Source organism: Sebastes umbrosus, chromosome 12, assembly GCF_015220745.1.
Source record: "Sebastes umbrosus isolate fSebUmb1 chromosome 12, fSebUmb1.pri, whole genome shotgun sequence".
NCBI classification, from domain to species: domain Eukaryota; kingdom Metazoa; phylum Chordata; class Actinopteri; order Perciformes; family Sebastidae; genus Sebastes; species Sebastes umbrosus.
In genome coordinates, this window is record NC_051280.1 from 9,613,923 (window position 1) to 9,634,968 (window position 21,046).

The 21,046-nt window shown below is 41.5% G+C and overlaps 1 protein-coding gene across 12 annotated transcripts in view; it reads right to left on the reverse strand.

Annotated features, from left to right (window-relative positions):
- Nucleotides 1-21,046, reverse strand: part of LOC119498360 (receptor-type tyrosine-protein phosphatase mu-like) — a 191,742-nt gene that overhangs the window by 114,813 nt on the left and 55,883 nt on the right. For all 12 annotated transcript variants that reach the window (XM_037787181.1, XM_037787190.1, XM_037787186.1 and 9 more), the window contains exons 3-6: nucleotides 14,012-14,286; nucleotides 9,680-9,758; nucleotides 7,739-7,854; nucleotides 4,982-5,156 (exon numbers count right to left, since the gene is read on the reverse strand). In XM_037787181.1, the coding sequence (XP_037643109.1) occupies nucleotides 4,982-5,156; nucleotides 7,739-7,854; nucleotides 9,680-9,758; nucleotides 14,012-14,286 (645 nt within the window). The remainder of the gene's footprint in view (nucleotides 1-4,981; nucleotides 5,157-7,738; nucleotides 7,855-9,679; nucleotides 9,759-14,011; nucleotides 14,287-21,046) is intronic.

Genomic DNA, 21,046 nt, shown 5'->3' on the forward strand with positions numbered 1-21,046 from the left:
CATCCCTCAAAGTACAATGGTTATTGTACAATACTGGTGTTGTAATGATGTTTGGCATATTTCAAACATCAAATGAGACTAAAATGTTTACAATTGTTTTTCCAATGTTGGTTTCAGAGAACAGAGATCTCTTTATTGTAGCTGTTTAGCTTTTATTTTTTCTAGAGAAAAGCAGATGGCATATACGATTAAAAGTCCGGATGTAATTTGTTTTATTGCATAATAAGTATCTTTTTTCATTACAGAACCAAATTAAAAGTAAGGACTTTGTAAAACAACTTACAAATAAAAAACAGAGTCCTCCTCAAAGGAGGCGAGTGTCACGTTGCCAGATTTTATTGACACATTTGCCAACACACTCATTCTATGCGAACACCTTATGATACAACATGACAAAGTAGCTAGCTGCTGACTCAGACATGACTGATTCACTGGGTGAGAAACTCAGCAACTTATCACGAAATACAACCAACTGATATCCACTGAAGTTATGATACTGCATCTTATGATTATCTGATTTTATCTGGTATTATCTTATAGGATTAACTGTGTCTGTGGGATACAAATGTCCGAGGTATCGAGCACGAGTCCTTCAATCATCTTATCAATCTTCCTTTTCTACAGAGAAAAGGCTTTTTAAACACTGTGATGCAGAGATGCCACTGCTGCCATTATTTTTGCTTCACTTGAGACCATTTACGTAACAATACGCCTAAGCAGCATGATGTATTATAGCAATAAGCATTTCATTTAACTTTGGAAAGTTGCTGCCTCACAAAAGCAACAGCAGCTTACGGTGATGAAATAATTCCTGTAGGTGCAGTAATCCTCTGTTCAACAGCCATTGCAGACGCACTGAAAATAACGGATTACTGGTGTGAAATACACTCAAGTGTTGGAACACTTTAGGATATTAACAACTCAATTCCCACTATTTAAGCCTCACGAGGCAGCTTCGCAGCAGTGGGGCCCTGGAAAGGGCTTCGAACTGAGCCCCCGTGCTGGCTGGAGATGGGTGACAGCGCGCAGATGACAGTGGCAGCCATACGCGAGGGTCAGCGAGCAGCTGTTGTCATGATGTTGACCAGACAGGCAAACGGCCTGGCGACAGCTGCGTCCTCCTCTACCGCAGCACCTGCCTGCCAGAACGCAGTCACATAAATGCACACTCATGCGCATGCAACGAAGAACTGCCGCACTGGCAATGAACGTGGACCCAATGCTGAATGCCAAAGACATACTGAGAGCCATCATACTAGGGCTACAACTGTCTATTTCTTCAAATTAATTCATTCATTTTTTAGTCTTTAAAATGTGAGAAAATTGTGGAAAATGCTCATCGAAATTTCCCAGAAGCAAAGGTGGTGACTTGACTTTGCTTGTTTTGCTAAACCAGGGGTCTCCAACAAGTAGCTCGCAAGCCACCAGCAGCTCACCACCTGTTTCTGAGTGGCTCGCTAAAGGTTCAAATAATATGTACATAAATTTGATAACACAAATTTACTTTGTAAACCTGTTTCTAATCTTTCCGGCTGGTAGCGGTCTACAAGCAGAGAAGGTAAAAGAGCTGAAAACAAAGCTTAAAAGACAACAGTCTCTGTTTACCAAACTGACAAAGAAGGCCAATGCAGCAACAGAGGCTTAATTTAGTGGCGTCCATCCTAACGAAACACAAAAAGCCCTTCACCTATGGCGGGATTATAATAGAAGGGATGACTGCGGTGGATTAAACGTTATTAAAGGACCGTAAAAGTTACACAGATCTTATGTCTGCTATTGGTGATGTACACCTTGGTGCTATGAGAAGCTCTCGGCCACTTTCATTTTGTCAAATTAGCTCTCAGAGGAAAAAAGGTTGGAGACCCCTGTGTTAAACCAACCAAATCAGTCTAAAACCCAAATATATTCAATTTACAATAATATGACAAACAGCTAATCATCACATCTGACATTTTGAGAACCAGTGAATCATTGTCCTTTTTGCTTAAAGGGGAACACCACCTAAATTAAATTCCAATATGTTATTTCTTTCTGGGAACGTTCAAGCAATATTTGTGACAATGAGCTGCTCTCTCCCAGAAACCAGAGCAGTAAGTCTCAAACTTGTGTTCTCAGTTGTGAAACAGAAAATGTTCCCATATATCACATTCCTCTGGGTGCTCTCAGTGTCATCTACAACATCTTTCCCGAATCATTGTCTATGGAGCAGCTCTAGACTTTAGACTTGATGACAAATATGAGTTTTAGCACTCTAGTTTTTGGATCTAGTTTATGGTCTCGGGCTCTGACGTTGAGAACTGGTCAAGTTGTTCCTGGCTGCTGATTCGGGATCAGTTGTACAGAACGTTGCCTGTCTACCAATATGATGAGTGAAAAACACTCTGTAATAGTCCTCAAACCTAAATTCTACGCATAGATTAGTTTGATGGTAGAAGATGGATCAATATTGTTTATAGATTATTTCTGTCCATCCTAACTTCCTAATCACTATATTAGCAATTTGAAAGACACAGACCGTTGCTGTGGGCGTAGTTCTGATCTCGGATTTTCACGGACCATTTATGTGTCAAATTATTGATTTCTTAAGTAAGTAGCCGTGTAATAAGCGGGATAATGTACAGCTAGCGGGTCATTGTTGTGAAATAAACTCCTTCCGGGCAATGCAAGACCCCTCCGCTTCGCCCTGTCGGGGTTTATTTCACAACAATGACCCACTAGCTGTACATTATCCCTTATTTATGGTCCTGAACAGGACTGGATTTGCTATGGACTCGGTCTTGACTTGGTCTTTACTGCCTTTGGACATGGGCTTGACTCGGACTTGACTGGACCTGGTCGTGGAATTGACTTGGACTTCATTAAGCTGGACTAAAGCCCTGTACCTATGTTTACTAAAATTTTTGGACTGTCTTAGGACATAGAAATATGGTGTAATGTATGAATTTTGAAAAATATGGCGTAGTTCCCCTTTAATAAATGACTTAAATGATTAATTGGTTCTCAAAATTGTCATTTCATTTTCTTTCCATTGACTAATTAATCAGCTAATCGTTTCAGCATTACAAGATATTCATAAATGGCACATACAGTACTTATACAATTGCAGACACACACACACACACACACACACACTCGCACACGTCTTGCCACCCATTTGCCATTCACCACACAGAGAGCAATAATAAGAGCTGCCACTCTGCTCTGTTGCTAGATTAGTTAGACCTGACTCTTTAAAAATCCTTCTTTCATTTGCCCGTTGCATCCACTGAGCCCCTCTTGCTAAGATGCAAGAGGTCCTCATTATGTTGTGCGCTCTCCTAATTGCGCTGCTGCGAGTCAAGAATTGATCTGCTCCTGATAAGAGAAGAGGTGGCCATGAGAAAATGACGAGCTTGACTGGTCGGCCTTCGATTTTTGGTGGCTATTCTCATTAGTGCTGACACGGCCGCGCCTCGGCAGCCTTGAGTTGGTAGCGTGGCCCAGAATACTGTGTTGGAGCTCAGCGAGTGCTTTGTGGGCTCCAGGTGATTCTAACCAGGCCAAGAAAGGAGCCAGCACTTGGACAGGGAGTAATTATCCCCCTTTCAGAACCACTGGCTGCACTACAGGAGAGCCCATCACGAGGGGGGCACGGGGAATGGGCCGCGCTGGCCCAATCCGTATGGCGCTCTGGAAATACATGCAGTGCGCTTCCACATAGGCGCATAAATCTGACTGAATACTGGCATGCAAGGCAGAAGTGATTATCTGGGATAATCAAGCATTCACTCTCCTCATGTTGAAGAAAAAGGCAGTGTATGGTAATGAGGGGGGCGGGGGGTTGGGGGGGCCGCACTGTGTGACTGTAGCAGGCTCATAATCCACAGAATCGCTCCGTGGTCACTCCTCCAAAAACGAGTCACGGAAGCGGTGAATACACATTTAAGGAGGATTTACGACTCAGACACATTGCTAGGAGGGTTAAGCACTTGTTTTATGACTGGTACGATAAGAGGAGATATCAGCCTTTTTTTATGTGTGACACTTATAACCGTGAAAACGCCTCTTTTCTCCCCGCGACGAGTTGGCTTATGTCAAAGTCATCGAGGTGTGAACTCTCTGCAGAATTTAAAGCGGGAAGACATTAAAAGATTCGATAAATGCTTAAATCTAGAAAATTATTTTAAATATTTATGAGAAAAGCACTTTACACTTTAAGACAGTTTGTCTTGTGTAAAATCTAGTAACACATTGAAAGCAGTGATCAGCAGAAATATTGCCATCTAGCGAGTACGTGTAAGTGCGAGGATGTGCGAGTGATTGTGTCGTTGAATTTATGCACGAGTGTGGTTTTGAGTGCCTTCAGTGTGTCAGTAAATTTTCTCTGAGTACACCACTGAAACCCACTGATACACTCGGGCAGAGAGACTTTATCTCCCTCTTCACTCTGCTGTGTCTGGGCCCGGCCATTCTCGCATGATTGACAGACCTCGATCTGGACAGCCAGGATTAAACCTATCAATCACATAAAGCTTGGAGACAAAAAAAAAAAAAAAAGAAAGAAAAAAAAAATCGGGGCAGTAAATTCAATTGAGAGCACAGGGAGAAAATTGAGGTGAAGAAATATAGGAGGCCATTACCGGGCTATAGGGCTGTAGGAAAGTGAGGCCTTGCAGGATTTAGTTTCAGACGACTCCATAAATTCATATCAAATGACTGCAGGAGTGAAATATCAGTGAGGTTACTGTAAACCCTTTGTGATCTTTTAGGTGGAATTGTGCTCAGTCAAGGACAGCCTATACAGGGGGAAGTATTAAAGTCCTCTGAATAACAAATCAACATAAAAAGCTGGTATTTTTAGTATCGCCTTAGAGGACATTTTCATCTACGAACATGCGGCATTTCCTGTTTATCTCCTGTTGACTTTGCTGTATGCATAGAGGTCATGTGTGTGTTAGTTCAGATTGGCGGCGTTTTGTGTTGCTCTGGGACCAATACTCACGTTTTATGGTTAGTTCCCCATAATTGGACACTCCAACCCCTTTGTCTGAGTGGACGATGCAGCGGTAGCGGCCCGAGTCGCCCTTGGTCGTGTTCTCCACATCGAAAGTGCCTATGAAGCGCCGGTTGTTCCAAGGTTTAGTGGCTTTCATCGGGGCCTCCCGTCCACCGATGCCCTGTTTGGAACCGAGACAAACACACAAGTGAGCCTACAAAATGGAAAGGTTTAATAAGCAAAGTGGCCTGACCTTGTGTGTTTCACAAACTCTGGTTGAGTGTACTTGTTGTCTGTTCTCGTGCGCGTTTGTTTTGTGTCCTATCACTCCCATCGGTGGCTCATGGTAGGAATACATTTATCACACGGGAATGCACGCACACACACACTCACGCACACGTACATACACGCAGTGGGCTCTCCCCAGCTGTCACCCCTCACAGCAGGCAGATGGGGGACATTTGTTCATTAGAAATATTTCTTCATTACTGTCATCGGGGGACTTCGCTTAATGTTTGTTTTCCAGCTCCTGTGCTAATGAGGACGTGTTTGTTAAAATGATGGAGTACCTGGCAGAGGACCTTTACCCAGCGTCATGCTCCCACTGATCACATGTGTGACAGTGTGCTTAGCAGCAGAGCCGGCGGGGTTATGTCTGCCAGATGCACTACCTTCGCTGCTCAGAACAAGGTCAATTCAAGACTGCTGTGCAGCTCAGTTGTGCCGGATATAGTACACGGTATCCACAGAGCCAACATCTATATAGGTTAAGACCATACTGCGGTGATCTGAAACAACTGTAATCCCCTGCCTCCCTGACACACAGAGGCCTCTGGTGAGCAGGTGAAATCTCAAACACAAGGGCACAATAAAGCAATGTGTGAATGTCTTAGCTGGAATTTGTCAAATGATTTTCCAGAAAACAACTTTTAAAAGTGAATACAAGCTGTTCCGAATTTAAAAAAGTTTCCATACTGTGTGTAAGCATGGTAAATGACAAGGTGCCATGATATATATTAACATGATTTAACCCCCCCATGGTCTCTCTTCTTCACTTCCATCTTCTTCCAAGTTGTTTCCTCATATCAATTTCTAATTCAGAGCTGTGTTTAAACTGCTAACCAGAACTGTTTTTGAGGTTAACTGCCAATTTCAATGGACATCTGCTAGCCAATCAGGAAAATGGCTGTGGTGGAACCGTTTACATTTGGCCCTATGTAATTAGGGTTGAACATGTTTAAAATAACCAAGTGCCTCATCTTCTCTTTTGCTACCCTCTCCTTATACCGTGCAATTTTTGGATCCATTTTTGGAGTTATTGAACATGCACAATTGTCTCAGTGTCTGTAGTATTATGGGTTGTTCAGTGATGTTGATTGATTATCAATTTATATTTTGTTTACCGTGTAATTTACTTTTTTTTTGTTGCAAAAAATGGTTGACAGCTGTTACCATCTGGCCTGATTTCACTTGGATAAAATGTTGATTTTGTAACCAATCCAGTTATGACAAACACCTTAAAAGGTACAGTGTGTAGGATTTGGCGATTGCAACCAACTTCTCCCGTGTGCCAAGCGTGTAGGAGAACTACGGTGGCCAACAAGAAAAGGCGAATGCCCCTGTCTAGAGCCAGTGTTTTGGTTTGTCCATTCTGGGCTACCGTAGCAACAATGTGCTTGTAGATACAAACGGCTCATTTTAAAAGGCTCAGACACACTAAAACGACATCAAAGAAATAGCGGTGATGAATACCGACTGTTGCGTTGCCTCGCGTTGCCTGTGTCTCGTCCAAAAAGTTGCACTCGAACACACCGCAAAGACTACAGCCAACAGCCAACTACCATGTACATTCTGCGCCTACGTGAGAGGAAATAAATCTCTACACCAGCAGGCGGTGGTAGTCTGTATTTTTCATTCAAAAAGGGAAAACTGAAACACCAAGGACTGCAGATATACAAGCCGTTGTTATGATACGTACATGAAACAAAGCGGCGCTTGCCGACCATTTTCACACCACTCTCACTCACCACTTAGATTTATTTCAGATGCCCATGTCGTTTTGAAAACATCCGTTTTTTTGGAATTATCAGATGAGATGAAGATGAAAATGAAAATGAGTAAGAGCCTTCTGTATGTGCCCTCTTGACTTGCTTCTTCACGTCTGCTTCTCTTCTCGTGCACTGATTAATTTAAGCTGAACAGCCAATCAGAGTGATTTCTCTCACTGACGGGCTTCGCCGCCGATTCAACATGCTGAATCGGACAAAAAGCCTCAGACAAGGGCAGACTAGAGCCGACAGGGCGGGACACACCTAAAAAAACTAGGGTAACAGACGCTAACTGACGGCCCCAAACTGTCTGACGGCCGGTCGTCGGCTTGGTGTGTCAGGGCCTTAAGGTAACGAAAACACAACGATTCATATTTTCAGGTGATTATAAACTATTATTATATTCCATTTCTGCCAATAGATCCCCCTAAATGCTACACACTGTTCCTTTAAACCAGACGCTGATCTTATCTATCATCATGACTTACTGAAGAACCTAATGCTACATCTCTAATTTCCACATTTAAAGAAGACATAAGCCCGCGGCCTTCTTAGACAACAGTAGCACTGCTGATTAGAAGATTACATATTCAGACAGTAGGGTCTGTTCAGTAAGACACATTCATTTCCAGAGGGCCCACTTCTAATACTGATTCCACCCTCTGATCTAGTCTTTGATCTGGAGTGTAAGTTAAAGGATAAAAATGGATCTCACCTGAAGCCAGAGGCGGAAATTGTCCCTTTTGCGTCCATTGACGGTGCAGTGAAACGATGCGGTCTGTCCAGCGTTGACCTCCACTCCCTTTATAGTGAGGAAGTGAGGTGTGTTCACTATGGGAAAAAAAATGCAAATATCTATCAGACAGCTGCAGAAAAGTTATATAAGAGCACATGCTGAGATGCAGCGTTCGCTAAAATGGGTTTGTACTTGAGAGTTAATGAGACTTAATCACTAGAGCTGGGTGCTAGAGTAGCGGCTCAACGGGTGCATCAAGATCTATGCTCCTATGTCCACAGATTTGCCCACTTCGTAACTCTTTTGCAAAGATTTGTATGCAGAACTGAAAGAAGTAGGCATGCATGGATAGTGCTCTTTCTGATACCCGTCAGTGCCGGAGGCCAGCATCGCTTTGTGAGGAGCATTACACCTAAATCCTTGAGATGAGACACCAGAGGCCGATCTTGCACCTCTACCAAAAGCCCAGTTTCTGCTTTCTCTTAATGCCATACTTTCATTGATCGAGGGGATTTTTCCAAAAGCATTATTCTCTTCTCCATGTGCTCATTATCAGTGTGCACACTGACTGGGATAGTCCACAGAAAGTAACTTATATAGAACATTTTTGATTAGTACCGCTATTCTGCATAGAAAAATAGGGCAATTCAGTGGAGCGACCTTGATTCGAAACATAACCAAATCTCTAAAGACTTGGCAAAAAGCTAATTCTATCACTTTCATCATCAAGACTTTCACTTCTACTTAATATTTTACAACCTCGACGTCTTTGAACTACACCTCCTTTATAACTTTGTCAATCCGTCCAGCGCCAAAAAAGACAAATCTATTTTTCTCATTGCTAATGTCTTCTTTAATGATGCAAGGAGAGGCAGACCACCCAGTGGCATAATCACACCTTTGTGCTAGATATTCCACATGGTCTTATAAATAGAAAATGAATTGGCTGCGCTCCACTGAGGAGTCGCTCTGATCACTTTGCTTATCACTCAAAAGAAACCCAATTGCCACTGAGCGGGTTATTGATCCGCTCACGCTTTTGCGCATTTGAACATTGATCACGTCGCAAGGCCTCATTGATTTGCTCCAATACATTTACATGCAACACGTATCGCGATATAAATCCATCCTATTGACATAACATTTGTAGGAATTCAGCTGCTTTCAAATGGTTACCAGGTCATTAGCGCCTAACAATCAGAGCTTGATACTTCAGCTATGAGGGGTAAAGTATAAATCAATTGATGAAAACCCGCGCTGTATCGATTTAGACTTAGACCGTAGAGTGTGAAAACCTCTTTGTATAAACTTAAGGAGTGCCGTATAGACTAACATAACTCTCAATACTCAAAAGCATAGACATGACGAATCCTGAAGAGCCCTCATCCTTGTTCTCCCACGGCAGCAGCAGCCGATCCCAAAAGCTGAAGCAGAATAAATCTAAATATGCCAGTGATTACATGTTCATTAGCTCCGCAGCGCACTCTGAAGTGTTCTTATTCCGAAGGGTAGCAGTACTCTGAACATCTGAGAGATGAGATGCTTTACTGAATATCCTTGAGGGAGGAGAAAAATAGTGGAATCCAAACACAAGCAGCAGCAAACTGTATGGTGGTATTTGTTTTTTTCGGGGTTTTTGCGCTCTTTCTCCCATCTCTCAAAGGATAGATTTAACACAGCCACTCCAACATTATATCCTGAGCACACTTCAGCATGTCAACTGTATGCTCATAAATCTTCAGGGAGCTAGGAGGAGGGAGGTTTACACTTTGGATTGACTGTAGCATCCTCTTTGAAGGCCTTTTGTTTGACTGGGAGGCCTTGAACAGAACAACGATACAGGTATTTGGGAGGGTGTCATGGAAAGGACAATGAATGTTTGATGATATTCTTTTATGGCGAAGGGGAAAAAGGACTTACTGCACTGGTGGCCCTGGACCACGACGTCTTTGATGGCCAGCAAGCCACGCTGCCCTGAGGTTACGGCTTCAAACACAATCTGAGGAGGAGAGAGGAGACTCATAACACCAATGATAAATGGCCACATGTCTTCAAATGGCACTTGAGTGAGGCTGCCCGTGTGCACAGAGAAAGTCCAGCTCCTGCTAATGCGATCTGCTCGTAGCTAGGATGCAGCTGGTCACACAGCTGCAGGCCACTGACATTATTTCCACAATATGTCACAGTTGATAGGTGTTATGACATGCAAGTGTTAAATTAAGTTTGAGCCTTGAGACGATTAGCACTCAGTCTGTGACAAACACATACTGTAGTGTACGGGAGGTGAGACACCTCTGACATACTGCTGTCTAATCATTCCATTGTCCTCACTGCACAACAATGTAGATGAATTGGATTTTGTTTGTGCATTGAATAATGACATTCGTATACCCATCTCTAAGTTGGCATTGCGTTACATTGCACTATTAAAACTTAGGAAATGTCTTAGCTGGTACAGAATCTGTTGCTAGGAAACATTTGCAGTGCCAAAGCAATCAAAAAAAGACCTATGAACACCAAGTCCGTATTTTTCGTCCGAAATTGTCGCACGTTTAAAAAATAAATACAACCTCAACTTTTGTCCGTCATTAAAGTTTTTGGAACAGGTTTGATTTTCTGCGTTTTTTTGCATCTGTCAGAGTTGTTTGACTACTCAGAGCCACCTTAATGCAAACATCATCATCCAAAATGGCATCTGACAAGCTGATTCACTTCATTCATTTGTCTCCCAGCACAAAGCGCTTTACGACAAACACAGAATACAGAGATGAGGAACTTAAAGATAGATTGTGGCAGGTGATTGCAGAACAGCTTGGAATCAGGGATGGTCTCCATACAAAGGATGTACGAAAGATTAGACTAGCTAAACGAATTAAAAAAAACGCTTACTAAACTACAGACTTGGTGTGCAAAGACCTTAACTTCCAAATGTAACAGTTTTAGGAGGCCAAATGCTAAATTTAACCAACAAATTTTTTATAAATTTAAGTGTGACTTTGTTATATTTACACATGCAAACATTGGAGCGTTACAGAGTTAGCAATATTTATGTAGAATGAGGGTGAAATAAAACCTATACAGAATTATTTGGCCATTTAATCTACAGTTTTTGACATAACATTTTGTAATTTGAGGTATATGGTATATTTGTTGTGAAATGTAATTTAAATCTTTCACATTTATATCATTATTAAACAGCATTTTGATCAAGTGTCGGGTCAGTTATATGTTAGCAAGCTAACGTTAGCTTGGTCAGTTGGTTCACTTAGCAATGAAACTGTTTTACCTGGCAGTAACTGGGTGTAAATATCTATTAACAACTACTGTAATCTTTAAGTAAGAATGAGTTTGTGTGGTGCAACCTGTTTTATTTTGCAATACATGAATCATGACTTATCAAAGACTTACATTATAGCCAGGCAAAGTTTAAATTTATGAACAGCTGGTGCAAATGTCTCCTGGTTACTTTGGATAATCCACAGACCTTACTATTTTCATTGTTGCTAGTATTGTTGGCACTACTGTCTACTAAAGAAAAAAGCTCTATAAAAACGGTTGACTGGGGTGGAAATCTCAGAGGTGAATACCTCAAAACCTGAAAAATGAAACCAAAACTATCTACAAGGATAGACGCCACTAGAGGCAAGTGTGAACATATGTGATATATAGGCTATGTTGCCTTTAACAGTTGCTGTATGTCTAGTGTTACTTGTCTGACATGTTTGTTGCCAACTCTGACAACAAAAATAACTGAAATCATGTACAACTGTGCTGTGTAACACTAACATGACCCTATTTTAAGAGCCGAGTTCTCCTGCAAAACAAATGGTCCTAAGCCCTGACAGAGGGCGTGTCCCAGCAGAATGTCAGAGTTATGTACTCGCTGGTCTGCACTGTGATAAAAAGGGAAACAGAATGCCAGTCCCTTCCCAAACCCAGGGTGTGGTACAGAGACCCATTACACCACACACACACTCAGACTACTCATGTTTAGCATTCCATCATTCCCTAAATATAAGCCTATATCTTCCAGCAAATGCTATATATTAATGGATATGTTCCGTATAAGGTCTCACACAGAAACTTATGTTCTGCTAGCCGTAGCCAGGCTGCACACACATACATCTCTGAGATTCCTTTTGTAGCCTGGGAATGTGGAGGCGGAGATAGTTACCATTGTCATCTGGGAGGCAGGATGCCTTCAGATAAGGCTGTCTAATTATAAATTTCTTTTTTTGTCTCATGAAATATGAAAGTGAACGTCCTGGGTGCCAATTATGGCCTCATTACAGGCTAATTTAAAGGAAATTAAAAGGCCAACCACTCCATATATTGCCACCAGACAAATGAACTAGCCCCCACTCTCTAATTGAAATCCTTTGTTTGTGCAACAGACATCAGTCAGCCTGCCTAATAGCTGTGATATAATTGATTCCAACATCAATGATAGTGCAGTGCATAATTGGGCCTGACCCACAGACTGAAAATATTCACATGGGACGAAAGCTGTTGATGTCACGGGAAAGTTCACCATTCTCATTTGTCGGAGACACGCGCACAGTGAACCCAACATTCAATGTCTACATCACCGCACTGGCTATCCCTGAGGGACTTGGCTAAGTAGTACATTACAGCAGGATTGATTAGCTCTGTCATAGGCTCTACTGTATTGAAATCAAGATAGATGAGGACATTTGGGTTTTTCTCTCTCATTGCTGCACATCAGGATAAATAATGGGTGTTCATCTTTTGCACAAAGTACATATTTTGATGTGCAGAACACATTACGTTTATTGAAAATTATAGCTCTTGCGCAGTGTTCTGCAGTTTTGGAAATGCATGACAATCTCTATTAAAACTTTTAGGGATGACCTGACAGAAGAGTAATTATCAAAGGCTGAAAGGCTCATGATGACTAAAAGCCTTACTGGTAATTAAAAAATAATTTCCAAGTATCAGGTGGCTTCCCTTTGACGATTGCGTAGGTTACTATGCAATTAAAGATACCTATAATTAGTGCCGTGTTGTTAATTAGTGACAATTTCAAGCATTTGGTCTCTCTTTTCTTGACTGAGAGCAGCGCTAAGATTATTAGCATCCTCGCATTTGCCCGTGTTGTCAGTTTGGGTCTGGAACAATTACAAACAGAGACCTTCCGCTGGGGTTTGAAAGGCAACAGATGCTGGCAGTTTCCCCGAACACACTGGAAAGCACAACACGTCATTTTGGGGATAAATGTGCAGAGATCTGCTTAAACGCACCACGAACAGTATGTCAAAATGTCACTGAACTTCACTTCCAAAAGCAACACACAGGTTTATGTTTAAAGGTGGAGATTGGTTTTGTTGAAGTCTAAACGTGTCTAAAAGTAAAGTGTCTACACTTCACAAATAAAAGGTGAGCAAAACATTTTATTTCTTAATTTCAAAATTCGATCAATAATGGTTAGGGCTTTGACTCGTGGTCTGCATTTTCTTTCAGCCAGTAATGTCTGAACGAGGGATGAATCCGAACACAACAAGCTGCGCCTTTACTAAAGAATAGACTCCTTCAATCTTTAAAAACATTAGACCAGACTGGCTTTGCTTCATTATGTCACACAAGGGTCACCATCCTGTTTCCTTCCCCCTCTTCTCTCTTTCTTTTGTCCATGTGCCTCTCATTAAGGCTCCTATCTTGCATTCAGCAGTGAGGAGCTCAGCCGGTGTCCCTTGTTAACTAAGTTATCAGGGTGGCTATGATGAGCAAGCAGGAGGACTCCCCTCAGCCCCGCTGCGTGGACCGGCTCTGCCAGACCATAATGAAATAATTCACCAAGGGGCTGTCTCCCATTGGGAGGTTAAGGGGTCTCTCTGCATCAATTAACATTTGGTGGACTCGTGGAACAAGCCCGGCGAAGACTAATAGCCAGGCAAGTGTGAAATCACCTTGCCCTAGCCAGCAGTCATGTGCATTGGTAAGTGAAAATGAGTTTTCAGAATTGGAAAAAGAGAACTGGCTCAGATGGAAGGGAGGGAGAACAGATTACCATGGATACCGAGGTAGCCCCAGAAATCAATAATCTTAGGTGTTTTGAATGGGCTATTGTGCGATTGTTTGGACCTTCTCAAATTATAAATTTGTCTTGCTCCACCCAGCGAGCCAGCTTTTAATGGCTTTGGCTGGACCACAAAGGCTGCTTTCAATGAGCAGCCTAGTTTTGTGATGAGACATTATGCAAAAGAGAGATGGATTCACACTGCACATCCTCACCTGGTAGAAGTTGGGCCAGTAGGTGCTGATGGCCAGTTCTACCTGTCCCCAAGAGCGAGTGGCTGGACCGGATACGTTCCAAACAGGCATTCCCATGGGACTGTTGTTCTCTTTGATATAGACGTTCAGGTGACCTGGGTGGCTGTTGTCTCTGCCTCCTATGTAGTAGTGGAAAGTAACGCAGTGGGTGTCATTCTCCCTCAGCTGCGGCGTCAGCAGTAAGGCCTTCTGCCCTGCAAAGCGTCCTGACGTGTTCATCATCATGAAGGCTGAACCTGCAACATTGACAAGAGGATTCACGAGTTGAGCAGGTTTTATTCAATCAGCAGTTCAGACAGTGTCAGCTAAACTAATATTCGTAGTAAAAAGTCCTGTAATAGCCATAATCATACATTATCATATATACAACTGCAAACCCATCCACCTGGCATGAATAAACTACAAAAAAATATTTTGAAATATCATAAAAGAAGGTGTTTTTTAGCCACACTTGCTCTATGAAAGACTTAATATTTTCCAGTCCACCACTTTACTACTGGATGGATTGCCATGAAGTTTTGTACTGACATTCATGGTTCCCAGGTGTTCTCATGATGTATCATAATTAGGGCTGTCAATGGATTAAAATATTTAATCACGATTAATCGCATGATTGTCCATAGTTAATCGTGATTAATCGCAAATTAATCACACATTTTTTGTCTGTTCAAAATGTATCTTAAAGGGAGATTTGTCAAGTATTTAATACTCTCATTAACATGGGAGTGGGCAAATATGCTTGCTTCATGCAAAATGTATGAATATATTTATTACTGGAAATCAATTAACAACACAAAACAATGACAATTATTGTCCAGAAACCCTCACAGGTACTGCATTTAGCGTAAAAAAATATGCTCAAATCATAACAAGGCAACCTCAAGCCTAATAGGCAACAACAGATGTCAGTGTGACAGTCTGCTGACTTGACTATAACTTGCCCAAACCTACATTATCATAAAGTGGGCATGTCTGTCAAGGGGAGACTCGTGGGTACCCATAGAACCCATTTTCATTCACATATCTAAAGGTCAGAGGTTAAGGGACCCCTTTGAAAACGGCCATGCCATGTTTTTCTTCTGCAAAATTTAGCGTAAATTTGGAGTGTTATTTAACCTCCTTCATGACAAGCTAGTATGACATGGTTGGTACCAATGGATCTCTTAAGTTTTTCTAGTTTCATATGATACCAGTATCTTCACTTTAACTTTAAAATTGAGCCCGCTACAACCTCTAAAAGATCGATTGCATTAAGGTGTTAAGCGTTAAGGTGAAATTAGTGGCGTCAAAAGGACTTTGCGTTAACGCGTTATTAACTTTTCAACTAGGCCCATCACCAGGTCAAGTTCTTATTTGTCCAATACTTTGGTTAATGACCAAATACCTGAATAACTAATGGCATTCCCACCAAGCTCAGCCGCACTTTGTGTTTAGTGTTAATTAGCAAATGTTAGCATGCTAACACACCAAACTAAAATGGTGAACAATATAAATATTTACCTGCAGAAATCAGCATGTTAGTATGCAGATGTTAGTATTTAACTAAAAGTTCCGCTGTGCCGCAAAGAGGCATTATTGACTCTTAACCGGCCACACATTTTCAGCAGTAAAATCGCTCTGCGCTGGCTGTGCCATTGTTTTCCTATAGAAAGAGCGGTGCCGCACAATTAGACGGAAGCGTTACTCTTGGCGTGGTGCACTGCTCAAAGTTGCCACTGAGCATTGTGCTCAAAGTTCAAATTATTTCAACTTTGACCTTGGTTGCTGCTGACCTTTCAAAGCGCAACCAATGAAATACCAGCTACAACTGTTGTTGTTGCCTAGAAACAGTGAATGGAGTTCCTTGCGCTCTTTCTGGTGACTTATTATACCTGCTGCCTCTGCAAGGCTCTGTGCCCTACCTCGCGGTGAGCGAAGAGCAAATTTCTTATCATGTGAAGGCAGCTTTAGTCTGTCATTTCTCGGTGTATGCTTTGGGTGTCAAATGCTACATCGCTATGTGTTTGACACTCTCATTTGACATCCGCATTGCATTTCACAACCACTGACTTTCCAAAAGAGCCCAAAATAACATCACATATATTAAAAATCTAAACTCTGATTATGTTTTGAAACTTGAACCATGAACTGTGTTGAGTTTCAAATCATCAACTAATTTATGTAATGTGTCTTTAAAGAAAGATGCCAAAGACTAATGTTGTACTCTCCTGTTTTGTCCCTGGCAACATCACTTGGATCTTTTGGTGGTTAGAGGCAGGTGGTTGTTAACATAACAGAAAGATCTCCAAGACAAAAAACAGATTATTACAAGCAACCAGGTCCTGAGGTTTAACACTAACTAAATAAACGGCCTAATCTCTTAAGAGTGTGCAGAAAGCAGGTAAATGACTATGCTCAGACCTTTTCTATTAGCGCTGCATTTGACCCTTAATGAGACAATGCTCTTATCTCTGGATTGATAGAAACTCTCTTATCATTACCATTCATCAAAATACAAAGGCAAAAAATACGACTAATCGTAAAAATGCCTGGTGTTTGAGAGGAGTGTTTTTCCCTCTCAATGACAGAGAGAAGGGAAATGATGAGAAATCAATAAGTCAGAATCTATTTGCCAACCAGGCCCCATTTAGATTTTATCGCTTTGGTTCAATATTAAAGGTTAATCTAATTCTCTCCCCTCTTGCCAATAAAACACAAGTGAGAATTATTAGATTGGCAAACTTTCAAGGATATGCAGAACACATTCTATTTGTCATCATCCTATTTAGCTTGGCTCGGTAATGAGATGGCACAAATCGTAACAGCTTTTGAGACACAGCCAAAAAGACTCAGTTTATGTTGAAATACATTTTCTTTTGGGGGGTGTGGTAATGATCGCAAGGCACATTTTGCTTAGAGGTGAAACAAACAACCTGTTAGCATAAGGCTCTGCTCCCCTGCATGTGAGGCAGAGCTGAACCGCAGTGGATGTGAATCTTTGTCATTAAATTTAACATCTGGTGATTCACTCAGATATGGTGTTAAAAAGGGTGAATAACGTTGACTAAATCAGCAGGCTTGGTCCCTGAGTGTGTCAGCCAAACAGCCTCTCACAAAACCCTATTTGTTCCATCAATGACTCGAGCTTGCCCACTTGTCTTGTTGTGCTGCACTTGTAACGCTCACCAATTCCATCTGTCTCCAGCTTCAGATAACGAGTGGGGGTTCTGTCATGTTTACACAATGAAACAGGAGGAGAGGGAGCAGAGGAGGAGGAGGAGCAGTGAGCTGTGATGACACCGAGTCAGCCTCCTCGGCTTTGTTTGTCAGGTGGTAGCAAGTTGTTGTTTAAAAGGATCTTAACATGTTTTTGGATCACATGCACATCAGGGGGCTGCTGCATTTTAATATGAACTAATAATAACTCTCCAGACATAAGTGAAACCATGAACACAAAGCAGAGAAACACTGGTGCTATACTGCTGGTGAAACTATGCATGTTAAGTGTATATTGTCCACATTTGGTTGTAGATCACGCGGACCACATGGGCCACAGACGGAATACAGATTACTGTGTGTCGGCCATATAGTGCGCTGTAAATCAATAAAAAACTCAGGCTTACATTTGGCTCTGATGAATTCTCATTGATCACAAAAAAATAGCTTGACGGATATTTTTGGGAATTTGGGGGACAATAATTCAATAATATATTATAGCTAGAAAACAGCATCCAGCAGGGTGCAGATCTCTGCCAGGTGTGTCTCCCTCTCCCTTCCCAAAGAAAGAAAGGTTGAATCTAACTCGTGTCCCTCCTGGCTCCCTTAGTCAAGATGGCAGCGAAGATAACAAAAACAGGGATTTATTCATCTCCTATTGTGCCTAACGTTAGTGGATCATAACATATCGGTTACGGAAGCTTTTCTATGGATGTCAGTTTTTGAGGCAAAAATGTGGCCTGCAACAGACTAAGTGAGGTTTGTTTTTAGCCTAGCCGATTAGTGGAAATGCTTTTTGCTACTGAAGCAGTTGTTAATCACTTGCAGCCCCTACCGTCTGGCTAAGAGGAGTGAGGAGTCAGCGGTCAATGATGGTAGAAAACAGTCAATAAAATATTTTTTTCAAAAAATGGGGATCACCGCAACCTCGAGAGGTTCTTGAGTTTACAGTCATAAATGAGCACCAAAAATATTAGGCTGATGGGTCCAACAGTAAGCGAGATTAGCCGTGGACAGATAGACAGATTACGCCTGGCGGAGATAACTTCATGAAATGCAAATCATTAAATATATAGTTGAGCGTGAAAGTGTATTGTTTACCTTAAAAAACAGAAAAAAAAATAGTAACTCAAGGTCCACTTACAAGCTTTTCCCAGAGCTTTCAACTTCATCCCATGGTCTTTTGGTGCCTTCAAATGAAACTCCTGAGCTTGTGTTTACAACATGGGAAGTAGTGTACACAATATGCTTGGCGTTCAAGTGGTTAAGTCGTGAAAACACCGCTGCTAAGCAACGGCAATATTACCATTACTGTCGGCGTCACAGAGGCTAACAATTTAGCAATCCAGCAAGTGGGTAACATAATGCAGTAAATTCAAAGGCATAATCACAGAGGAAAAAGATGAGGTCTTTGGGAATATCAACATTTTCCTCAGACCTATTATGAAATTACGAAGAAAACAATATTCAACTAAAATTACGATATATTAAAAAAAAATTAACTTCCATGGCCTCTGCCATTTCTGACAATGTCAACAAACACATCACAACTCGTGAACTCAGAGCTTTCAGAAACTTTCCACTTACAAGGTTGTGAATACCACAATATGGGGCGTTCATATGGACTCTTCTCTTGAACACGGTAAACACAACCCCATTTGAAGCCACCATTTGTCTGTGGATGGAGCTTGCTTAGTTGTCGTGGAGATATCTCAGGTGTCATCACATGACCTAAGCGTGGGACTTCGAAAGTATGGAACTGCTTCCATGACAACTGAGCAGTTCCAATGTTCGATAGTAAGATCACATGATCAACAACTGAGATATCGCTATGACAACTCGTTTCTCTTTTTTTTGGCCAAATTAATATATAATTCAAATAGATAAATAAAAAAGTGTAAAGAAGTGTTTGTGTGAGAATATCTTTTCAATCATGTCTGGCTGCCTCTGGCCCTTTTGTGTGGTTTCACTGTATATTGTGATTAGCTATTTTACAGTATGATTGTGGCTTCCCTGTGTTGTACCGTAGATTGCCCTGCACAGCATGATCGCTCTGTTATGACTCACTATTGTGAACAGCACACTGTTGTTTTCCCAGAGCTTTTTAATCTATTATTCACTTTCTGTTTGTCTCTGATTCAAGTGTTGAGGCTAATTATTTCTGAGGCTGTGCAGGAAGTTGTCTACGGTACATGTAGAAGGGCAGGAGATGAGTCGACTTTCAGACACTTGTTTGTCCAACCTCAACCAGGTGCCTCTATATGAGGGCTGTGAGGTCTCTTTAATAACATTCAGCCATCTGCTCAGGTGCCCAGAACATTTTTGTTTTTTCCCTTTGAGGCATCAGCAACCCTTGGTGTGATGCGAACCAGCACTAATAATCAGTTGATGAATTGTTCAGTTCATGTTACAGAGACAAAGATGATGGCACCACTGCTTTCCTCTATGATTAAAACCGACTGTTTACTTTTCATTTCAAAACAGCCATGTTGTGACAGTGTTGCACCGGAGAGTAATGCACAGCACTGCTCTTTGTTGGTAATTAGAGATGAAAATATCAGATCCCTCAAGCGGTATATGTACATTTTTTTACTACTATGTTAATGAAATATTAATAAAACAATAGGTACCCTTTGTAAGTAATCACGTCTAATGTAATGAAAGCTTAATGCAGTGGCTGTTAGAATTAAAGTGCATTTACTTGATAGAAATACATGTAAATATTAAAAATGTCTTCCTCACTACCAGGCAGGTTGCAAAACTGTAGCAGTGACTCTGTGACCAAACTTGAGGCCTACAAATCGCCTTGATTTGGGTCAGTGAACCTGAACGCAACAAGGGGGAAAAGTCTTTCCTTTCCTCATTATTGACCACCATAAAACACAAGAATACAGTATTTTTAAGTGACAGCGTGCCGCCTCATCGCGCTGCCATTGTCACTGTCTAACAGAAGTGAAGAAGATGACAGTAGAACACTGATTGTCATTCAGTTGCTATACTCTTAGATCCTAATGACCACATACTCTGCAGGACCTGCTGCACCATGACAAGCTAATTAGCCAGTGAGACTAAGAGCAAATTATAATGACACTGTGTTAGTACTGTGCTAATGTGCTAGTGATGCACACGGGTGTTTTCTCCCCCTCTCCTCTTCTTTCTCTATCTCTTGTGCCTTAACAATGGCGTGTTCAAGACCAATTAAAAAATAGAGAGCTCTCGGCACACTCAAGGCCTGTCTCTGCAACTCTGTAAAGGCCAGGGCTCAGTTATTGTCTGAGGTATTCAGAAGAACAGATTTATTATTATTCCAATGTAGGCCAAATTCACCTTCTCTTACAATGATGGCTGAACATGGAGAACATGGGGACTGGTATGAAAAATGAATTAGTGAAAGATGAAATGTTCCTGCTGCAGATGCTACATGCATTCATGTTGCTGTTCTTCAGAAATGAAGGGCGCACCGCTGAAATAGAAATGTATGACTTTCATTATTAGTCAGTATTAACAAGGACACTGTGTCTGAATGAGGGCTGTTACACAGAAAACATTAACCACACATTGATATTAAACAATTCGTTGTCAGAGGCCATACGTAAATGAGAAGGTGTCACAAAAATGGATTACATTTGTTTGTGACCCCAACAATCTCTTTAGACATGTTCCGATACCATTTTTTCCTTTGCGATACCAATTCCGATACCTGAACATGCGATTTATTCGTTTTTCAACAGCTGTATACTACTAACCCTGTCTGGATGTGATATAACTGCTGTCATTGTTGTATGGCCTAGCTCAGGTTAA